The sequence below is a fragment of the Lethenteron reissneri genome, chromosome 6, assembly GCF_015708825.2.
Source record: "Lethenteron reissneri isolate LAM-NWPU_2019-01 chromosome 6, ASM1570882v1, whole genome shotgun sequence".
Classification (NCBI taxonomy): domain Eukaryota; kingdom Metazoa; phylum Chordata; class Hyperoartia; order Petromyzontiformes; family Petromyzontidae; genus Lethenteron; species Lethenteron reissneri.
Genome location: NC_083784.1, coordinates 2,656,204 through 2,676,245, shown reverse-complemented (window position 1 = coordinate 2,676,245; position 20,042 = coordinate 2,656,204). Strand labels below are relative to the sequence as shown.

The window sequence follows — 20,042 nt, the reverse complement described above, 5'->3', positions numbered from 1 at the left end:
CACCTATTGGATAATTAGTCAAAGAAGGATAATAAGTGGTCCGCGTTATTCCTGCGATCAATTTTTTCCTATCCTGTCGGCTGCAAACAGTCCCATGTTATCGTGTAACAGGAGAACAGACTTTTCAGCAAATTCAATGAACAAGGAACAGCAAATTGAAATGGCTTAGGCTGTAGTTGTGTCTAAGGCTATGTGTGGAGGGTTATTTTGAAAGGGTTAGGGGCAAGGGTTAGGGCTGGGGCGATAGGAACAGGATTGCAACTAAGATTACGGCTCGGGTTAGAATCCCGGCTTAAGATTTGCACCCGAATTGGAACGAGGTTGAATAAAAAGGTGAAAAGATAAAGGTGCAGTCCTGCAATTTCCTGCTCGTTCCACTGCTGGCAAAAGGGCCTCCACTCAAGGGAACTCTAGAGCTCCTCGCTGGAGGGTATCCGGCCGAGACAGGATTACCTCCACTTTACCCCACCACGCATGACCTGTCCATTAACCAACAGCGGTCGACCCATTTGTCTTTGTGGGTTGACAAGAGGCGGGGAGGAGATTTTGAAGAAACTTTACCCCGTTGTTTCAGTTGCCACGCCGGGAGATCCAATTGCTCCAGCGAACTCTCAATCGCGGGTCCTAAACCGATGCACCACAGCAGCGTCGCGAGGTTGAATGCTCGGGCGACGGGTTTATATGATCATCAAGGCCACGATAAGGGACAGAATTTAAACACTTATGTAGCATCGGGGCTAAGAGCAGATACGTGGATGTAGTTTTGGATTAGATGGGGAAACCAGGATAGAGCAGGACGTGAGAAGTGGGGTATTTGCTGGGTCTCCGCATCCAACATTGTCACCCGGAACTGCAAAGTGGCTTTGAGTTCGAATCCAGAATTCGTACAAACTGGGTTCTCAAGCGTATAGAGCATTGATGGTCTCAGCGTGTTTGCGCATGACATTCACGTTTTTTTTACTTTTACTTACATTGGCTAATTTCAGGTGAGCGAATGTAAAATCTCAGCTCTATCGACATTTGCAAAACCCTCTTTCCAGGGCATATACGAAGTGCGTCACTGCTATGGATAAAATGGACTCAGAGTGGTTCACTGTTCGCTTGCGAGAGTTCTAAACGGAAATGTCACAGAGCCTCATGACATGGAACCAACAGGGGGGAAGGGCGGGGGGGGAGCAAAAATATATTTCGAAAATATTAAAGTATCAAAGAGTTGCCACGTAATATAAAACATTCATTCGCAATAATGTTCTGCATAGTCCCATTGGACCCTGCGACGTTATCCCACACGCGCCACAACACGTAGGGAGACATCAAAGACAAAAACCCCGTATAGCCTTAACATACTTCAAGTGCTGTTAGCGAGCACCTATGAAGGCCGGCACACGAGGGGTGGTGGGTGGTCAGCACCGCGCCCGGCCGCCTTTGTAGGGAGACATCACAAACGGGGTCACACGCAAGCGTGTAAAGGGCCGTCTCAAACAGAATCAGAATATGTATTTATACTGGAGGAACCCGCTCACCGCGCTGCATGGCCACGAAAGAAACCGAAGTGGTTCCCGTTTCGCGCCACCGGCAAAAAACCCGAGCACGGCGATCGTGGCTTGGACCTCAAATGCCACCGCGCTCCGTAGCGCTACACACTTGCCGTGCGGCTTCACGGCGTGTCACGCGTCGAACGCGGCACGCGAGGAGTGTGCATGCTACAAAGCGCTCGCGTGTGCTCGCAGGCGCCATGGCGAAGTCAAAGCAAAATTGGAAGCCGACAAAAAATGCATGCCGCCCACGAGTCACGCTGACACACAGAATACAAAGATTAACCGCCCCCCCCGCGTAGCCTGAATGGGCTGTTGGGTCAGTGCTGTTAGCGAGCACCTATGAATGCCGGCACGTCACATGAGGGGTGGCGGGTGGTCAGCACCGCGCCCGGTCACCTTTAAAAACCCGAGCGCCGGTATTTGCACACACCACACTCGGCACTCATTTAAGGCCCAGTCGACCTAGGGTAGGCCCAGGACCAGATCACATTTTGGATGTTGGCTGCAAGCAGGAATAGAACTCTGGCCGCCGGATTCGTAGCGCAGCGCGCGAACCGCCACGCTGGCGCTCCCCACAAACGCACGCACGCACAAGCAATACCTCAAAGAAATACAGTGCAGTAAACATCACACGGTGTTTGCAGAAAATGAAGAATGGGGTTCAAGGCTGGGGCTGTGAAGACCTTTGCTTTGGAAAAGCATAACAAACTGGCGTTGCACTCAGACCAAACGAATTGTGCTTTCTTTTGCAACCGGACCGAGCAGCCTCCGCTGAAATTCCACGACAATATAGCGAGGCAGCGGAAAACGCCATATACGTTGACCACATGTACACATGTGACTTTTTTTATGAAGGCAGCTTGTGGCTGGGAAGACTGCACAGAGCCCAGAATTAATGTGTGGTGAGCCCCCCAAACAGTACTTGCTCCTTTAGCTCTCACAAAACAAAACTTGTTCAGAAACTGAATTCAGTTTGGGGGCGAACCGTGGGACATCGTGCCGAACAACGCACGGCACAACCCGAGGACGCATCGGAGAGTTGGTTCGGCATTTGTCGGGCAGTGCCGGGTGGTGGGGGGGCATTGTAAACATCCCGACCACAACCGCCACACAGAGCGGCGTTTTGCGAGCGGGCGGCTACAGGAGGCCCAGATTTAAGGCAGCTCTCGCTTAATCTTTGAACAAAAATAAGCGGACAATATTCCTCCTTCGCATATCTGTCCCGCCACATAAAAATAAAGAATGTTTTTAATACATACCATCAGCCACACGGCCTTCTGGGAGTACCTAACTTCAGCCACATTGGTTCAACGCACCAAAACTCTGGAACGGCTTCGACATTCAGTGTGTCATCAGCAGAGGATGCTCTTGTTTAACCGTTGAGCCTCATTGCGATGGTGGCGATGCGGCGAGTGGTGGAGCAACGCGCACCACGCCTCACCGGGCGAGTGAGCGCTCACTCCCCCCAATCGCACGGGAAGGTCGAGAGCACAGGGGGAACGACACAAAGCATGACCTAAGGACGCTTGGATTTATGCCGGAGTCCCCGATCGTACGTCTAAAAATCAACCGCTCACTCCGAAAGAATGTCTCCCAGAAATGAAATATGCTGCTCATGGCAGGGGCAGATGGAGGAGGTTGGGGGGGGGGGGAACTTCCTTGCTGTGCCGCTTGGCTGAGGCTGTGGGAGAAGCTGCGGTGCGCGCGTGCACATGGCAGCTTGTCGCAGCTTCTATTGCTATCGTAAACAACACCATCGTCGTCATCATCCCGGTCGTCTAATATTCATACCCCACCTCCCATGCAGTACGTCTCGCGCCGCCGGAGCAAATGAGTGCTTGAGAAAACTAAATCAATTCAGGCAAAGGAATGTTTCTGCTCAAATGGGTGTTGATGCGGTTACTCATCTGCTGTTCATAGTCAACGTTCCTATGACAGGAGCAGGTCTATCCATTTGAACCACTGGTGACTTTCCAACAAAGCGGTGCCTATTTAACCGACCCCAGAAGGATGATGAGCCGAGTCAACTCCCAGCCAGGATTTGAACTCGCAACCTTCCCGATTGCAAGCAACTCGCCCTATCGTCGAAGTTACCTGCCAATTAATTACTCGGTAAGAAAGTGACTGCCGACAAAATATAACGTCCAAACAAAACACGGATCACGATACACAACAAGCGATATTCCTAGTCCCTTCTCAACACGTGCCGAAACTATCTCAGTCTCTCCTCTCTTAACCTTTTGGAGAATATTAGTAACCCGCATGTGAGTAACATGTCTCAGGAATTGGCTGTGTCAGGTGGAGGAGGGTGCACGACACACATTCTACTTACACGGCGATGGGATGCAAAAATCAACTGTGATTATTCACAACAACTCCTCCGTATGGTTCAAACGTAGGCCGCCACTTCTGCAAAAAAACGATTACTGTACCCGGGCGGTTATTTGTGCCATCCCAGCCGAGAGAGACCCAAGCTAAACTAAACAATTTATTTTTATTTTACCAAGTAAGGCCCACTGAGATATCGGTTTGGTTACGCTACGTAGAGTTTGAAACCGACGAGCACATCTACTTGCAAAAACATAAAAAATACAAGAAGTAAAAAAATGTATATTTATTTAACGAGAGACGGACGATGCAACAAAAAATCTAAAGTTTTAAAATGGTTGACATTTTTCCAGTGGACCTCGTATAGGATCGAGTGTGGAAATTTTTCTGGAGGGAACACATACACCAGGTATGTATATATATATAAAGCAAATGATCTCTCTTAAACACTTCCCCCTTCTGTGCATGTGAGTAAACACGTGGGTTCATACCAACGTCAAATTTATCTTTCTGCGTGAGCATTTACAATTCTCGACAGCACCGTACAACAACAAAACAGTTACGATTTTTTTCAGCTGGAATAAACATGCACATTTTTTTAAACGAACACAATCCAGGCTTTTTGGTATTTCAAGGGGCTGCATTCAAATTGTGCCAAATAACGAATGAAATTGAAGTTTTAGGGGTTACCCTGAGCTATGCAGCAAATCTTAATAAATATATATATTTTTAATATCGTACCTTTGGTCTGCTTGGAAAATCATACTCCAGTCTTGAAGAATTTCCTGCAAAACAGAGCGATGTCTGTTAATTTTAAACCCTGCAATGCCAACATGATATTAACACAAACGATAGAGTGTCCAAGTAGGCCTCGGCAAAAACCAAGGGTTACATTTTTAACAACAATAATATTCTTGACTGGGTTCCACAGGTGAGGTGAGCAGCGGCACGGTGGTTAGCGTACTGCACCATCAACCCGATGACGACCCGAGTTAGATTCCTGGCCACAGCAAAGATCAGTGGCTCGTGGTATCTCATACCTGTCAACCCACGCGGTTTACCCGTACTTTTGTACAGGGAAATTGAGTTTTCAGGTCCATACGACGTACAGCCGTTTCAATACACAGGCAACAACAAAACATTGTCTATGTGTTTGTGTTTCTCCCTAGTGATGGGACTTTGTCGGATGAACGTTGATATTTATAGGGGCACGGGGTGACCAATAAGGTCAGAATTGGTCTGTAATGAGGTGGGGGGCACTGATAAGGGATTGCCAGGTGTGGTATCTGAACCGGGTTCTGGCGACTTCAATGCCAAGTTAACGGTAACCTCCCGACAGACTTCCCCTCATGAAGGTCCTTCAACCCGCAGTGGTGGGAACAAGTAATCTCAGGGCTGAACCTTTATACGGTTTTTACCCTCGATTTGCTTAGGTCAGCAGTTTACGTTAGCGCCCATGGGCAATCGCAACGATGGACACGCGGACAAATGAATCTGGACAGGCAATACGCATCCCGTGGCCATGCAGGGACCCAATAAAGTGGGTTGCCGTTGCCACGTCACAATAATATCAAAAGCACGAACTCAGGAAATAATTGACGGCGATGACGGTGCGCTCTCGGCACCTACTCGCTATGCCCCCCCCCCCCCCCCCCCCCCCCCCCCACGACGGATGTAGAGAAATAGAATTCTCCAGCGTTAATAGCCAGAATCATCTTCTTGGTTCTTTCGGTAAAGTCACGTAGAAGGGAAATAATAAAATGATAAAAATAAAACATAATAAAATAATTCTCACGACGTTTCGGCCACAACGCAAGCAGCCGTCCTCAGGTGAAGAACAGGTCTGTCGGAAAGATAGCGTCTGTCGGAAAGACAGCGTCTGAATTCAGACGCTGTCTTTCCGACAGACCTGTTCTTCACCTGAGGACGGCTGCTTGCGTTGTGGCCGAAACGTCGTGAGAATTATTTTATTATGTTTATTTTTATTATTTCTTTATTTCCCTTCTACGTGGCTTTACCGAAAGAACCAAGAAGATGAATCCCTGCAGTCACGAAAGCTTTAAATCGAAATTTAGCCAGAATAATGTTTAATAGATTGGAAATATTCCTCACTTGACAGGGATCAAGCTATGTTCACTTAGCGGAGACAATGAACCATTTGTGAGTCACGATGATGATTGCACCTTAAAAAGCTTTAAACTGTCTTTAAATGGTTTTAAACAGTTGTTGAAATAACGCCTCCTGTTTCATGCTCATTATCATTACTCTTTCAAGAGCCTCGTAAGAGGCACACAGGATGCTTAAAATGTTATGAGTTTGTGAGATTTTTAAAATGCCACTGACATTCAGCCGAATTCCCACAAGACTTCGAGGGAGGATACGTTTTTAAATTCCAACGGTACCCCGCGGGACTTGAGAAGAAACACGGGGCACTCCTTATTAGGGTTTGTCTATAAACTCTCATTGGATGCTGAAGGCAAAACCTAAAATAAAAAATAAAATGGGACGCCAGAATTGTGATTTGATATTTTGAGGTGCAGCACCGACTACAAGTTTCTGGTTAATCGTGGGAAGTTAAAACGAGGTCCTCTGGTTCGATAGTCAATCTATCAGCAAAGAAGTTGAAACACTTGACAAGTTTCTTAACCGCCGCGTCTGTCAACCCAGCAGTATAAATGAGCAACGCCACGGTGTCAATCAGCAGGTCGCGTGCGGTGAGGTAAAGTGTGTGTACTCCCATCTTTTCATGAAATTATCTGGCCAGCCTGCAAGAGTAGGCCAAATACCAGCCATAGGCTGCTGTCTAGGGCCCCCAAACCTCCTCCTCTTGTGAAAGACCCTAGTGCCAGCAGCAGCGGCATGTACAAGAAATTAGAACGGCGCCTCCTTCTGCTCGAATCCTCCCTTTACCGGGTTGAGCAAAGGCCTCACGGCTACAAGATCCTCCGTTTTGCGCCGTAATTCATGTTTCTAAACGAGAGCACAAAGCGGGGGCCACCGCCGCGGCTACACAAGGTTCAGCCAGGGATCTCCCCAGGGGCTCATCCAGCCAGCAGCGCTCCCTCCGTGTCTGCAAAGGCAGGGCGACGCAAACCTGCATGGCTTTGTGCGTACACACGTATGTGTTTGTTGCGTGCGCTTGTGTAGCGGTTAGCGAGCTGAGCTCCGAACCCGGCGACCCGAGTTCGGTTCCCGCTCACGGCCTAAACCGGGTGACCGATAATATCCGGACCGGTCCTGGGCCTCCCCAAGTACTGAGTTATTGAGTTGCTCGGCACTGTTTGTTAGCGGCCGTGTTGTTGTTTATGTTCAGGCAGGCCTATGGAAGAGGCACCATGCCCCCACCTAAGCCGACTTAAGGAAGTCGTACCACACAACCAATTTTTTTTAACCTCTCCTTCCAAGCCCCCTCCGGTTTACGTCAATGCCGACAGTTGATTTAGACCGATGTGTTTTTGCCAAGCGGAAATACTTACGGCGGAGCTTCGTTTTTTGTGTGCTTTTAATAAATAAGTAAAGATGTTACTGGAAATGTATATCCCCCCCAAGAGTACAGTAAGTTTTGTTTTCACCGGTTTGTGTTATCTTAGTTTAATGTACGTTGTTTACGCACTATACTTTTTACAGCACGCTAGAATTAGTTTTAAAAACCTGATTTCCTTGTAAAAAAATAAACATTTTCAGATCATATTACTTGAACGTTTTATTGGTTTGACTAGAATTTAGTTTGAAAAAAATAAGAAAAATTCCTCCACTGGAGCCTATGAAAAACTTTTATACGGTTATGCAATACTTTGACAGAAAGGATAAAGTCACGGAGACTTGAAATATCTTATAAATAATTTAAAGAAACAAAGAAGCTCACAACCAAAACTACAACTCTACGTTCGGAAACCCCAATTCAATTCTCTCGGCGCCGACCACGCAGATGCTGAAAAACACAGTCGGATGAAACTAACGCGATTCCATTTCAGAATACGTCTCCGCTGCAGACGTCAGATAATTCACAAGGGCTTCGATTAAATAGAATAACTTGGAATGGCCATCGCCATAAATCCGTCATGTAGTCGTACACGAAACTGGATCCCGCGGTGAAATCTGCCGAGCATCGCAATCCGCTCTATCAGGACAGAGAGGGCGAGAGAGCGAGAGAAGCCAAAGGACCAACGCATTTTGACTGGGTCACCACTCCCCCACTCTCTGCTCTAAGTGGAACACACGCACGCACACACACACACACGTGTCACTTCTTAGGAAGGTCACTTGCGACTTGGAAGTCTGCAACAAAGTCTTTGATGAATTCGCGATGAACACCCCCCACCCTCCCCCCACAAAGCAAAAGATTTAAGAAGGGGGAATAAAGATTATGCACAAGCTAGCACTTGCAGCTTCGTTGTTTTCAACAATGGTTATGGGCGCAGCCCCTGCAATGGCTTTACTGCGCCACTGCTGGCGGAAGGGGCCTCTCCACTAGAGGGAGCTCTAGAGAGCCCCCCCCCTCTATCCAGAGGGTATTTTTGGCCTACTCTTCCACGCTGGGCCAGACGTCGCGGTTCGAGTTGGGGAGCGTCCACACTTTACCCCACCCGCCGCATGCGGCCCTTGCCGATCTCCTTGACCTCGGTGAACTTATTTATGCCGCTGGGTGGACAGAGGTGGACGATTTAGGGGACGAGGAATACTACGGATCGAATCCGACCGGTGACACCGTGACGGTTATCCCCCATTGTCAAGTTGAAAAAAGAAATAAACTTTCATCTTCTTGGTTCTTTCGGTAAAGTCACGTAGAAGGGAAGTAATAAAATAATAAAAATAAAACATAATAAAATAATTCTCACGACGTTTCGGCCACAACGCAAGCAGCCGTCCTCAGGTGAAGAATGAAACACCACCAAGCTTCACCTGAGGACGGCTGCTTACGTTGTGGCCGAAACGTCGTGAGAATTATTTTATTATGTTTTATTTTTATTATTTTATTACTTCCCTTCTACGTGACTTTACCGAAAGAACCAAGAAGATGAATCCCTGCAGTCACGAAAGCTTTAAATCGAAATAAACTTTCGACAATGTTTAATGTCCACGTGTGCTTCGTTAGCAGTGTAAAGTTGCCGCGGGTTCACAGTTATACTGGGAAGAACAACAATGCACTGTACTTGATTTTATTAACTCTGAGGGGAGTGTGGTGGTGCTGTAGTCTGCGCTGAGCGCTATTAATCCGGCAGCCTCAGTTGGATTTCCGGCCAACTTAATCAACTCGTACTGACGAGCATGGCGAAGTATGGTCAAACATCCCAATAAATAACGTGGCATGAGGAGAATGGAAAAATGGTTGAACATTGTTGTTACTATCATGATTACACATTTTATTGCTGTATTATTAACAATGTTATGCAAAATTTCGGCCACAAAATCCGCAATAAAGTGGGTATCCAATTATAGAAACACTATCGGATATAGCGCTAGAAATAAAATCCCTTGCGAACTCCACATGAATTATTAAGAGTCCTACTCCAATGGAGGAGGTGAAATGCCTACAGTATTTTAAATGACGTTTTTACAATTATTAATATCATTCCCCTCTCACTCCTACCCCCCAAGCACCACGGACTGAAAAGTTGAAAAATTAAAACGTTGCAAAAAAAATAATCTCCCACCCTTGGCGATTTCTCTCCCAAACTTTCCTTTCGGGTGCAAACCAGCAACATTTAACATTCCTCGTGGTTTTTGTCAACTCCCTTGCCCGTTTCGCAAATGGGTCGCGACAATTATTCCCGTCGCTATTTATTCTTCTCGGCGAGAGCTTCGTGCCGGGTCAACTTTGAGAGCCCGACAATTTTCTCCAACAACGGAGCTGCGTTCATCTTCTTGGTTCTTTCGGTAAAGTCACGTAGAATTGAAATAATAAAATAATAAAAATAAAACATAATACAAATAATTCTCACGACGTTTCGGCCACAACGCAAGTAGTCGTCCGCAGGTGGAGAACAGGTCTGTTGAGGAGACAGAGTCTGAAGGAGCTGCGTTCTTCCACGAACCGTCGAATAAAACGCAGCAGCGATTTTCCTTTTTCTTTCTCAGACACGAACGCGCAATTCGCCCGCCAATCGCCTCGTGAAATGTCCCCTGCAAATTCCCGCCAGCTGGCGTGTGCCGCCTGCTATATCAGTTGCAAGTTGCAAAATGACGCCGATGACAAAACACCGTCACCTACACTTGCATTAACCCCTTTTGGCTTTGCCATCGATGGAATGTTTCAACCCGCAATAATGATGCGATGCAGTTACAGCAACGGCGAATCAGCGAAGCAGGCTACGGATCGCTTGCAAAGCGGTGTTGCACACCAGCACCGTGGCATGTGGTGGGGAGGCGGGAAGGGTGGGGGGGCCGTGGTGGAGAGGCTGGAAGGGGCCGACTACTTTTCTTAAGACTCAGTTCCCTACTCTTCGGTTCTTTCGGTAAAGTGACGTAGGTATAAAATTAAATAAAATCACGACGTTTCGGGCACAACACAAGCGTCCGTCATCAGATGGGACAACCACAGAAAAAAACAATTGCTGAATTACAAGCAGACCGTGTCGCCCCCCTTTTTTTTCTAGAAGACTTTGCAGTTTTTCCTGGATGTTTCTGTTTGCGCATAGTCACTTTAAGATGTTTTCTTGTTCATGTTTTTGTTTGTTGCAGTTGCACCCGATTCAAGAGCCGAATGGCTCACAGGGCTATACCAAATAAATGAAACTGAAACTGAAGAGACGTCGTGCTTGTGCCGAGCCAGCCGCAGCATGGGCTTGGCTACGAAGCATTCGCAAACTCGGCACACGACCGAGGCGGCCCCCGCAGTCACATCGCGGTCTCGCGCACCGATCAAGGCTCTGTCCGACGGCGAACGCAGGACCCATTTCCAAGCAAGACGCTCTGCACGCGCAACCTAAAGCGACGTGCGTTCACGCGACTTCAACTAAGACCACGGAGCGCTGGCACGAGAGCGGGGGGGGGGAGAGTTTTAGGGGCCCCCACGTGAAGAGGGCAATAAAGTGCGTTTGGTAATTCATGGCGCTCCGCGAAATGTACATTAAACTCTATTAATGACACCTGCCTGAGAGAGTGCTCGGAAATGCCAAGGCTGGCTCGTTTGGGTTCATAAAAAAGTGGGGACTTTTAATCGGCCCCGCGTGTACGGAGATTACACGGGGGGGGGGGGGGGGGTGGAGGGCGACTCGTTCCAGTGCCCTCGCTGGGGCCAGGATGTGGTCTGCGAAATCGCTCAGAAACTGGCGGGCCACTCCTCTCATGCCCGCAGGAAGCGTCTCGGGGGGGGGATGGGGGCAAACCCGTTGTCATTAACGAGCTCGAGAGAAACGTGTGGGTGTGCGTGGGCGCTCGTGTCACCAGACTTCGCATTGTTCTGGGTGCTCAACCCCCTCCACCAAAGTTCAGTCCGCCAGACGGGCCACTTTGAGATTTTCAAAAGAAAAAAAAAAAGGATGAATTTTGCTGATGTCTTGCCCTAAAGCGGGACCGGTTACCCTTCGGGCCATGGCGGCAAGAAAGATCGCGGCAAAACGCACCGCAACACACACAATCTTACTCAAAAGAAACTGTTTCCGTTGTTTTGCACCGTTCGGTGTTTTTGGCTTTTATAAAAAATCTGAAATGCAAATATTTTGCAGCGCCACATCTAAACTAAAATTCTACTTCAAAAGAAGGCGGCAGCTTCATCCATGACCGCAATAGCAGAACGTTTCCAAGGTTAAAGACGAGGCATACACCAAATCATGGCAGAATATTAAAGGAGCCTTACAGATTCCGATACGTAATTTGAAATCCAATTAGTCAACTGTGAACATCTTGTAAAATATAGAAAAGGAGTAGAATATGAATAATGGTGTCACACCAAAAAAAAAACTCATAAAAGTAATTCAACGTACAGTGTGTTATAGAAATGGAATAATCGTTGATTTAGTTGAAACACACCACTTGGATAACAACGAGGCCAAATAGCTTATTTTATGATTTTTAAGAACTGGCACATTAACTCTTACGTGCCTTTATGCTGGTTTTATGTGTTAAACAAATCAAATTAGATTGAGGTTCCTTAGAATGTTGACCTGCAGCGAGCTCACAAAAATATTAAGAACAGTTGATGAACGTGGGATGCCGGTTGTCATGGTTCACACACTGGACTTGCGACCCAGACAGAGTTCGCTGGTTCGTTCTCTCTGTCCAACCAGCAGTATAAACGGGCATCATCGCAGATACACGCTGGTCTATCGGCAGGTCATGTGTGGTGGGGTAAAGTGTAGGCTCTTCAATCTATTTCAAAGACGACTGGACAGTGTGGAAGAGTTGTCTAAGTCTCCGACAGAGGAGTTCTCAGAGCTCACTCTAGTGGAGGCTCTTCTGCCAGCGGTGACATGAGCAAGCAATTGCAGGGCTGCGCCTTTACCTTCACCTAGTTAAATTTACACAATGAAGGGTATTTATTTGTCCTAATTTAGAATGCTTAATAGACTTTTAAAATGTTAATGTGTAATTCAATTTGTGTTGTTCAATGTTTTTTTTTATCTCGAGAGTAAAAAGTGTCGTAAAATCCTCCTCCGCCTGACACGGATAATCAATAAAGTTGTCACGTGTTGAGCAAACGTGCCAATTTATTAATTGGTTCAGCACGGTACACATTTTATTTTCGCGATTTGACCCCGAAAAATCAATTGGCAAATCATTATATTGGTCGTGAAAGGCTGCGTGTTAACATAGCGAAACGTGTTGTTGCACGCTGGCACTGCACACATCTGTTTGGTCAGCTGGCAAATCATGCCTCGAATTACTCACCGAGGTTCATTAACATTGTGGCTGGGTGGCTAGGTGGGTGGAGTGCTTCGCTGGGTGGCAGGGTGACTGGGTGGATGGATGGCTGGGTTGTTGGCTTAGTGGGTGGCTGGGTGGGTGGCTAGATGGGTGGCTAGGTGGGTGGAGTGCTTAGCTGGGTGGCAGGGTGACTGGGTGGATGGATGGGTGGGTTGTTGACTTGGTGGGTGGCTGGGTGGGTGGCTAGATGGGTGGCTAGGTGGGTGGAGTGCTTAGCTGGGTGGCAGGGTGACTGGATGGGTTGTTGGCTTGGTGGGTGAGTAGGTGGGTGGGTGGCTAGGTGGGTGGGTGGCTGGCTGGGTGGTTAAATGGGTAGTAGAGTGGCTGGCTGGATGGACTGGTTTGGATGAAAGCAAGGTGGTAAAGGGCTGTGAGTAAGACTTGTGAACGTGTACAAGGGCAGCCGAAAGCCGCGTGGAAATTTACTGCCGTGAAATAAAAACCCTGTGGCGAGAAACGTGAATTCTGCAAATACTTCTGAAGCCATTCTAATGCAAAACGTGCATTACATTTTCGTTATCAATTATCGGTATTGCCAACACGTTGAGTAACGCCGCAAAACAAACACAATTCTGCAAACGTAAGTGGGTAGTTAGTGCTGCACTTACCATATAAAGCATATTCTGCGGTTGTCACCGTGAGAGTAAAACAATTACAGTTGCTTTTCATTAACGCTCTAAAGCCGGGATATTTTCTAAGCTGACATACACTAATAATCTGAGCACAGGAAAGTAGTCAGTGGCAGCTTCCAGCACTGCCACTGTTAATGGGGCATGCCTGAATGTGTGTGTGTGCGCACGTGTGCGTGGGGATCGGTGGCACGGTGGTTAGCACACTGCGCTACGAACCCGGCGACCCGAGTTCAATCCCCGCTCGCGACCAATAAACAGTGGAATATTTGAGCCCTCCCCTAGATTGACTCTCGAAATGAGTACCAGGTGCCGGTGGAAAAACATCAGCACTGGGGAGACAAAGGCGGCCAGGCGTAGTGATCCTGGCCACAACAAGCCCTCTCGTGTGCCATGCCAGAAGTCAAAGGTGCTCATTAAATGGCACTTTCCCCAACAGTCTGTTAAAGGCTACACGGGGGAACTCTGTCTGGTATGTGCGTGTGCATGCAATTGCTCTCACACCAGTGTTTTATTTTTGTCAGTGATATACGAGCCGAAATCAACACAGAAGTGTAAGCCAGCCAGGAAACAAGGAAACGCTCCGCTTTACACAAGCGGTAATGAAATTATCAAAAACAACAGCACTTCCAGTGTGCGTGTCTCTGGGCCTTTCGGTAGCTGCTTTAGATCTCCGGCATAGCCCTGATTTCTAGTACCACAGCCCAGGAATGTGTAGGCCGATCCCTGACCAAATGTGACAGCCAGACCCCCGCTGAGGAATGCGTGGGTGGGTGGGGGGGGGTCCAGCAAAAACAAGTAATTTAAATTGTTCTGACTTTTTTTGTTGGAAGATATTCCTCCCCATTTGTTTTTACGTGGAATATTCATACAAATGAGGCAAACACGAACGAAAACAATGAAAGCAGCTGGCACATTTACAATTTCTTAAATAAGAGGGCGAAAGTCTACGGTTAAAAAAAACAACGGTAAAATTAAACGGCGTCTTAAACCTCTCCTAGGCGTTGCCAATACGTAAATTTCAGCAACGCACGATAAACACAACCTGTAATCTAACGGCAAGGCGCGTCGGTCATAATTCACCTCGGCTCAAAATTATTATTCACACTTATGTTTGCTGGCTTTGCTAAATGTTTCTTGCGAGCGGGGCAGGCAGGCGGGCGAGCGAAAGAAATACTGTCTTTTTCATTAAAACCTCGCCGCGCAAGATTAAACAGGAAGTTCTGCAAGCCAAGTCATTTCTCGGCAGTTAAAATACAACAGAAACGGACGCCCCCTTTTTTTTTGGCAGAAACGCTTGGATGAGGCAGCATCGGGGCTCCGCGTCCTTGGAAAGTGATTGATCCAAGTTTGATAACATACGCCAGTAGTTGATACGGTCTCTGCGAGTTCACGTGCGCTGGGAATGCTCTCCGTCTCTCTCTCTCTCTCGACTTCTGGGTTGGCTCAAATCTCCGAGTTTTTAAAAAATCCTTTATATTAAGTTCACTTGCTTGCTTGCTTGCGCGCTTACGACCGTGCAAATCTTTCGGTCGTTTTTTAACCCACTTCCCGTGATCCAATCGAGCACACAGACTCGTTGTGCGTGACAATTTATTTTCGTGAAAATTTTTTTTTTCAAAAATTGTACACTTTTTAGGAAAAAATTAATTATATTTAATTACCAATTGCTTAATGGTGGCAGGCAATCATCTGACCCATAGGTGGCAGCCATCTCAAGCCAGAGGACGAGAGGACTCTAGCCGCCACGCATATAAACGATTTATAGTGAAAAACTTTGTTTTTACGGGTTAATTTTTTAAACACAAAAACCACCTCTCTGGGCTGAAAATCAAGAAACGTTACTTATGCCTAGGTCAGCTGCCAGCGTTGCGTCAGGGTAGAATTTTTAGTTTTTCTTTAAAAAAAAAACGTTTGGCATCCTTCGAGATCCCAGTCAAGCATCACCAAATGCGTCCCCACTTTGTGCCACTTGCCATAGGAATGTGGAATTTCCATCAATGACGTGGGGGGGGGGCTTAACACGGAGATCACCACTTCACACGCAATAACCAAGGGGGGAGGGGTAAATATTTTTTGAAATTCCTTTTTTTATTTCAAATAAAACACAATTACTGCAAGTCTGCGGCTCCTTCGGTGGCGGAGGAATAGCAAAAACGACAGCAACCCTCTCTCTCCCCTGAAGCCCTCTCGTTATATTCTTAGTTTTTTTCGGTTAAGTCTTTACCGAAAAAACTTAAGAATATGAATTCTTGCAGTCACAAAAGCTTCAAATCTAGAACCCTTTCGTTATGGCCAGCAGACATCGTCATTGACATTTAAGCTCCTGAACATATCACAATCATACGCAAGACTAAAATAGAACCGTCTAAAGTGTTGTTCTGCACCTCCCCCTCACACCACCGTCACCAACCCACACGAACCAGTGAGGGGAAGTATGATCATACATCCCTCAAGGCCCGCAAGGGTTAACAAAGAAGCCCCCCCGCATCCTGCAATGGATTGACAAACCGGGCTGTGAATACAAAGACAAAGATCCCCAGTATAGCCTTAACAGACTGTAGAGGCAAGTGCTGTTAGCGAGCACCTATGAAGGCCAGAACGGTACACGAGGGGGTGGGTGGCCAGCACCACGCCCGACCGCCTTTGTCTCCCCAGTGGCGATGTTTACACACCGCACCGGGTACTCATTTGAGGCTGAGCGGACCTAGGGGAGGCCCAAGACCGGTTTAGATAGTCGTCACTGGTGTTGGCCGTGAGCGGAATCGAACCCGGGTCGCCGGGTTCATAGTGTGTGTGTGTGTGTTCTGTGAGTACAGAACACACACACACACACTTTTGTGCTGTTATAATATTCACACGAGACGAATCATAAACACTGGATTCCTTTTTCGTTTGCGCTTTGCTTTATTTGCAAATTTGGATCGCCTTAATTTGTTTATTTGTGCTTTCACGAGCATTTATTAGCAGATTTGTTTAGCGATTTATATATTTGTTTGTTTACGCATTCGCTTCGGCATATTCTGGCACAGGGGATAAGCAATCCAGTGCTGCTCCAACTTTAAGGGGAGACTCGTACATGCTTTACTACCAGATTCAGCCTGTGCCATGGGCACGTGCACACTCGCCTACCGCTGAGAAGGGAGCATTGTGAGAGGTGGCCCGTAATGGCCATGTTGAAGTACCGGTGCAGGAACACTGGCATTTTCGGTTCAAACCAGGAAAACCCAAGAGAATAAATTAGGCGCTCATGCAATTGGCCGCGTGGCTGAAGGGTCATTGCACTGAGCTTGCACTGCTAAAAAATGTTGGGTTTCAATCCAGGCTTCAGCCGCCCGTCATTAGACCGGGTTGTATGTATGCACGTTGAACTTGTTTCGCACTTCGATGTAAAGCTCTCGTGACTGCAGGGATTCATCTCCTTGGTTCTTTCGGTAAAGTCACGCAGAATGGAAACAACAAAATAATAAAAATAAAACATCATAAATTAATTCTCACGACGTTTCGGCCAACAACGCAAACAGGTCTGTCGAGGAGACAGAGTCTGACTCTGTCTCCTCGACAGACCTGTTCTCCACCTGAGGACGGCTGCTTGCGTTGTGGCCGAAACGTCGTGAGAATTATTATGTTTTATTTTTATTATTTTGTTGTTTCCATTCTGCGTGACTTTATCGAAAGAACCAATAAGTTGTTTCGCACTGTACGTAGCCAACCGTGCTAATTGGAGGTGCGGGGGGAAGGAAAACAAAGCTAACCACAAAAGGGAGTTCTAAAGGAATTAGTTTTAAATCGAGATAAAAAATTGCATAGCTCCAGCGAATTTCTAATATCGGGAGGGAGAGAGCGTTGCAGATGGCCTCGGGGTTCTCAAGTGTAGAGAGGAAAAGGTGCAGCCATGCAATTGCTTGCACTCGCTACTGCTGCGTGTAATATTCTCCACTCGAGGTAGCTCTAGAGAGGCCCTCTTAAGAAGATACTTCAGACTCTTCCACGCTGGGTAGACGACTCAGAAGAGGCTGCAAGTCCACAGACTTCACCGCCCACCGCGCATTATCTGCTAATCCATAAGACGGAATCGATTTAAATTACTGGGTGGGCATAGGCAAGGGGGTTTCACAAACTGGCACTATTGCTTCAACTTCCACGCAGAGGAGATCGAACCAATAACCTCTGAATTGCAAGGCCAGTGTGCTGATCATAAGACCACGGCATAATTCCATTTAAAGTGTAGCAGTTTGATACGTTTCAACATGGTCACCAATGAAACTAAACTAAAACTATTTTTTTTATTTTACCAACTAAAGCCTACTGAGGTATACAGCTCTTTTTCAGAATCGACATTGACACAAATAATAGCTCAACGAAGTGGTTTATGATATAGAAATTTATAGCAGCCAAAGACTCAAAATGCATGTTTATAAATGTGGAGGAAAAAATTGGAGGACCCGGAGAAAAATCCACAAGACCACAGGGATCGAACCCACGACCTCCTGCATATCAGGTGGGGTAGTTAACATCTCGCCACTGCGGCGAGATTGCACACGCAGAAAAAAAACCCTCCCAACTTAAATTCGGTTTTAGCACTTAATTTGTGTTTTTTTACCTCCGAGCTCTGGGACGAACACATCTTGATTTGACTGGCAAGCGATGAACAATCTTTGCAGGGAGTTAAAAACTGCATCCCTAATGACGAAGCGAATTGCAGTGACTTGCAGACGGAGTTCTAATGTCATCTTCCAAGGCTGCTCTCCGACACAGGGTGATGCACTGCAAGCTGCAGACATTCCGAATGGAAATTTCCTCACGTCATGGACAAGATGCTGATAGCAAGGAATATAAATGGGGGGGGGAGGAAAATATATGTATATAATACCTTTAACAAGTTAATTTTGTACGTAGGCTTTAACAGACAATATTATGATTCATAATTCGTCTCTTTAGGGTAAGATCGAAATTAACTCATTCTGAATCGTTTAACAGCATCTCAATTGTAGTGATCTCAGTTCGCTTGCCAATGACTTAACACACACAAAAATCACAAGATTGGTTTTTGATCTAATTTGGCCTGGCACAACTGTGAAGATGAAACGGTATGAATAATATTAGCAGGGGAAATTACACGGAGAAAAAAACCCACTCTCAACAAAGTACGAAGCAACGCTTGTCTGCCGTTAGGGTTAGAGAGCAGTTTCTAAGTAGTAAGAATGATAAAAAATTATGCCCTTCATGTATCCAGCAAAAGCCTGCATAAGTCTCAAAACTTTTTTTTGAAGAGGGTCTCCATTGCTGCACTCGGGATGTCTGCCCAATACCGTTAATGAGGCGTTCGGCTTCACGTGGGAAGAAACCCACCGCGCGTACAAGCGGCACAATAAAATTCGAAATTCCGCACAGATGAATTCAATAATCCAGTGCTGCACTCCATAATTATCCTGCCCGCTTCGTAATTTCGCATGATCTGTTTTATTCGAGAAAACAATCAACAACCAGTCGAGCAAAAATTGACTACGTCAATCGATTACTTAAATAAAATCGGACAGCCCAGCTCCAGCGGAATACAACTCTCCCAACCGACCCTCGGGCATCTGGCGAGAGGGAGATTATGCCACACTCCCTCCGGGGAAAGCGCCGCATCCGCCCTCGGATGGGCGACGATTTTTAGTTGGAGAGCACCCACCCAGGAATTGGTCCTCGAGCACAGAAAGTGCCTTGCTGCAAAGGAACGACGCAACAACACCTTGCGTGATCTGGACGAGCAGTAAAAAAAAAAACATCACGCAAAACTCCGGTCATCCTCGCTGCAACGGCTTTTGGCTAACCGGTCGAACAAAGACGGTCACCGCATCATCGCGGGCTTTCCGATGAGCTTCTGAGGCCGTCTGGAACGCTCTCCCTCCCGATATTAGGAAGCCACTGGAGCTATGCACTTTTAAATCATTATCTAGATTGACAAACTCATTTCTTTAGAACTGAATTTTGAGTTTAGTTTGTTGACCTTACCTCCAATGAGCACGGTGGGCTATGTTACGTACGGTGAGAAAGAAGTTCAATAAACATACAGACATCCATATAGACATACATACAGACATACAGACATACATACACACATACATACACACATACATACATATACACATACATACATAGACATACATACATACAGACATACATACAGACACACATGCATACATACATACATACAGACATACGTACATACGTACATACATACAGACATACATACAGACAGACATACATACGGACATACATACAGACATACAGACATGCATACACACAGACATACGGACATACATACATACACACAGACATACGTACATACATACAGACATACACACATACATACATACAGACATACATACATACAGACATACATACATACGTACAGACATACATACAGACATACATACATACGACATACATAATGCCTCCCCCACCCTGAGGGCTGCTCCACCAGTCGGCCCAACACGGCAACCTGTCAAGGCCGACACAGCGCACCGTTGGACTGCCAAAAATGAACACGCGATGTGACAGCTCCGATCATGTTTTTGTGCCGTCAAACGCTTCATCCTCCGTTAAAAGTTTCGCTTCTTGTTACGAGCTCAGGGGGATGAAAAAAATGTTTTGCCTAAACGTGGGGCAAGAACAAACAAGGCTGTAGAAATCA

General features: G+C 46.7%; 1 protein-coding gene across 1 annotated transcript in view; it reads right to left on the bottom strand.

Moving 5' to 3' along the window:
• The window catches only part of UST (uronyl 2-sulfotransferase), a 131,972-nt gene that overhangs the window by 93,359 nt on the left and 18,571 nt on the right, over positions 1–20,042 (bottom strand). The window contains exon 2 of the mRNA XM_061570029.1: positions 4,608–4,651. Within this exon, the coding sequence (XP_061426013.1) occupies positions 4,608–4,651 (44 nt within the window). The remainder of the gene's footprint in view (positions 1–4,607; positions 4,652–20,042) is intronic.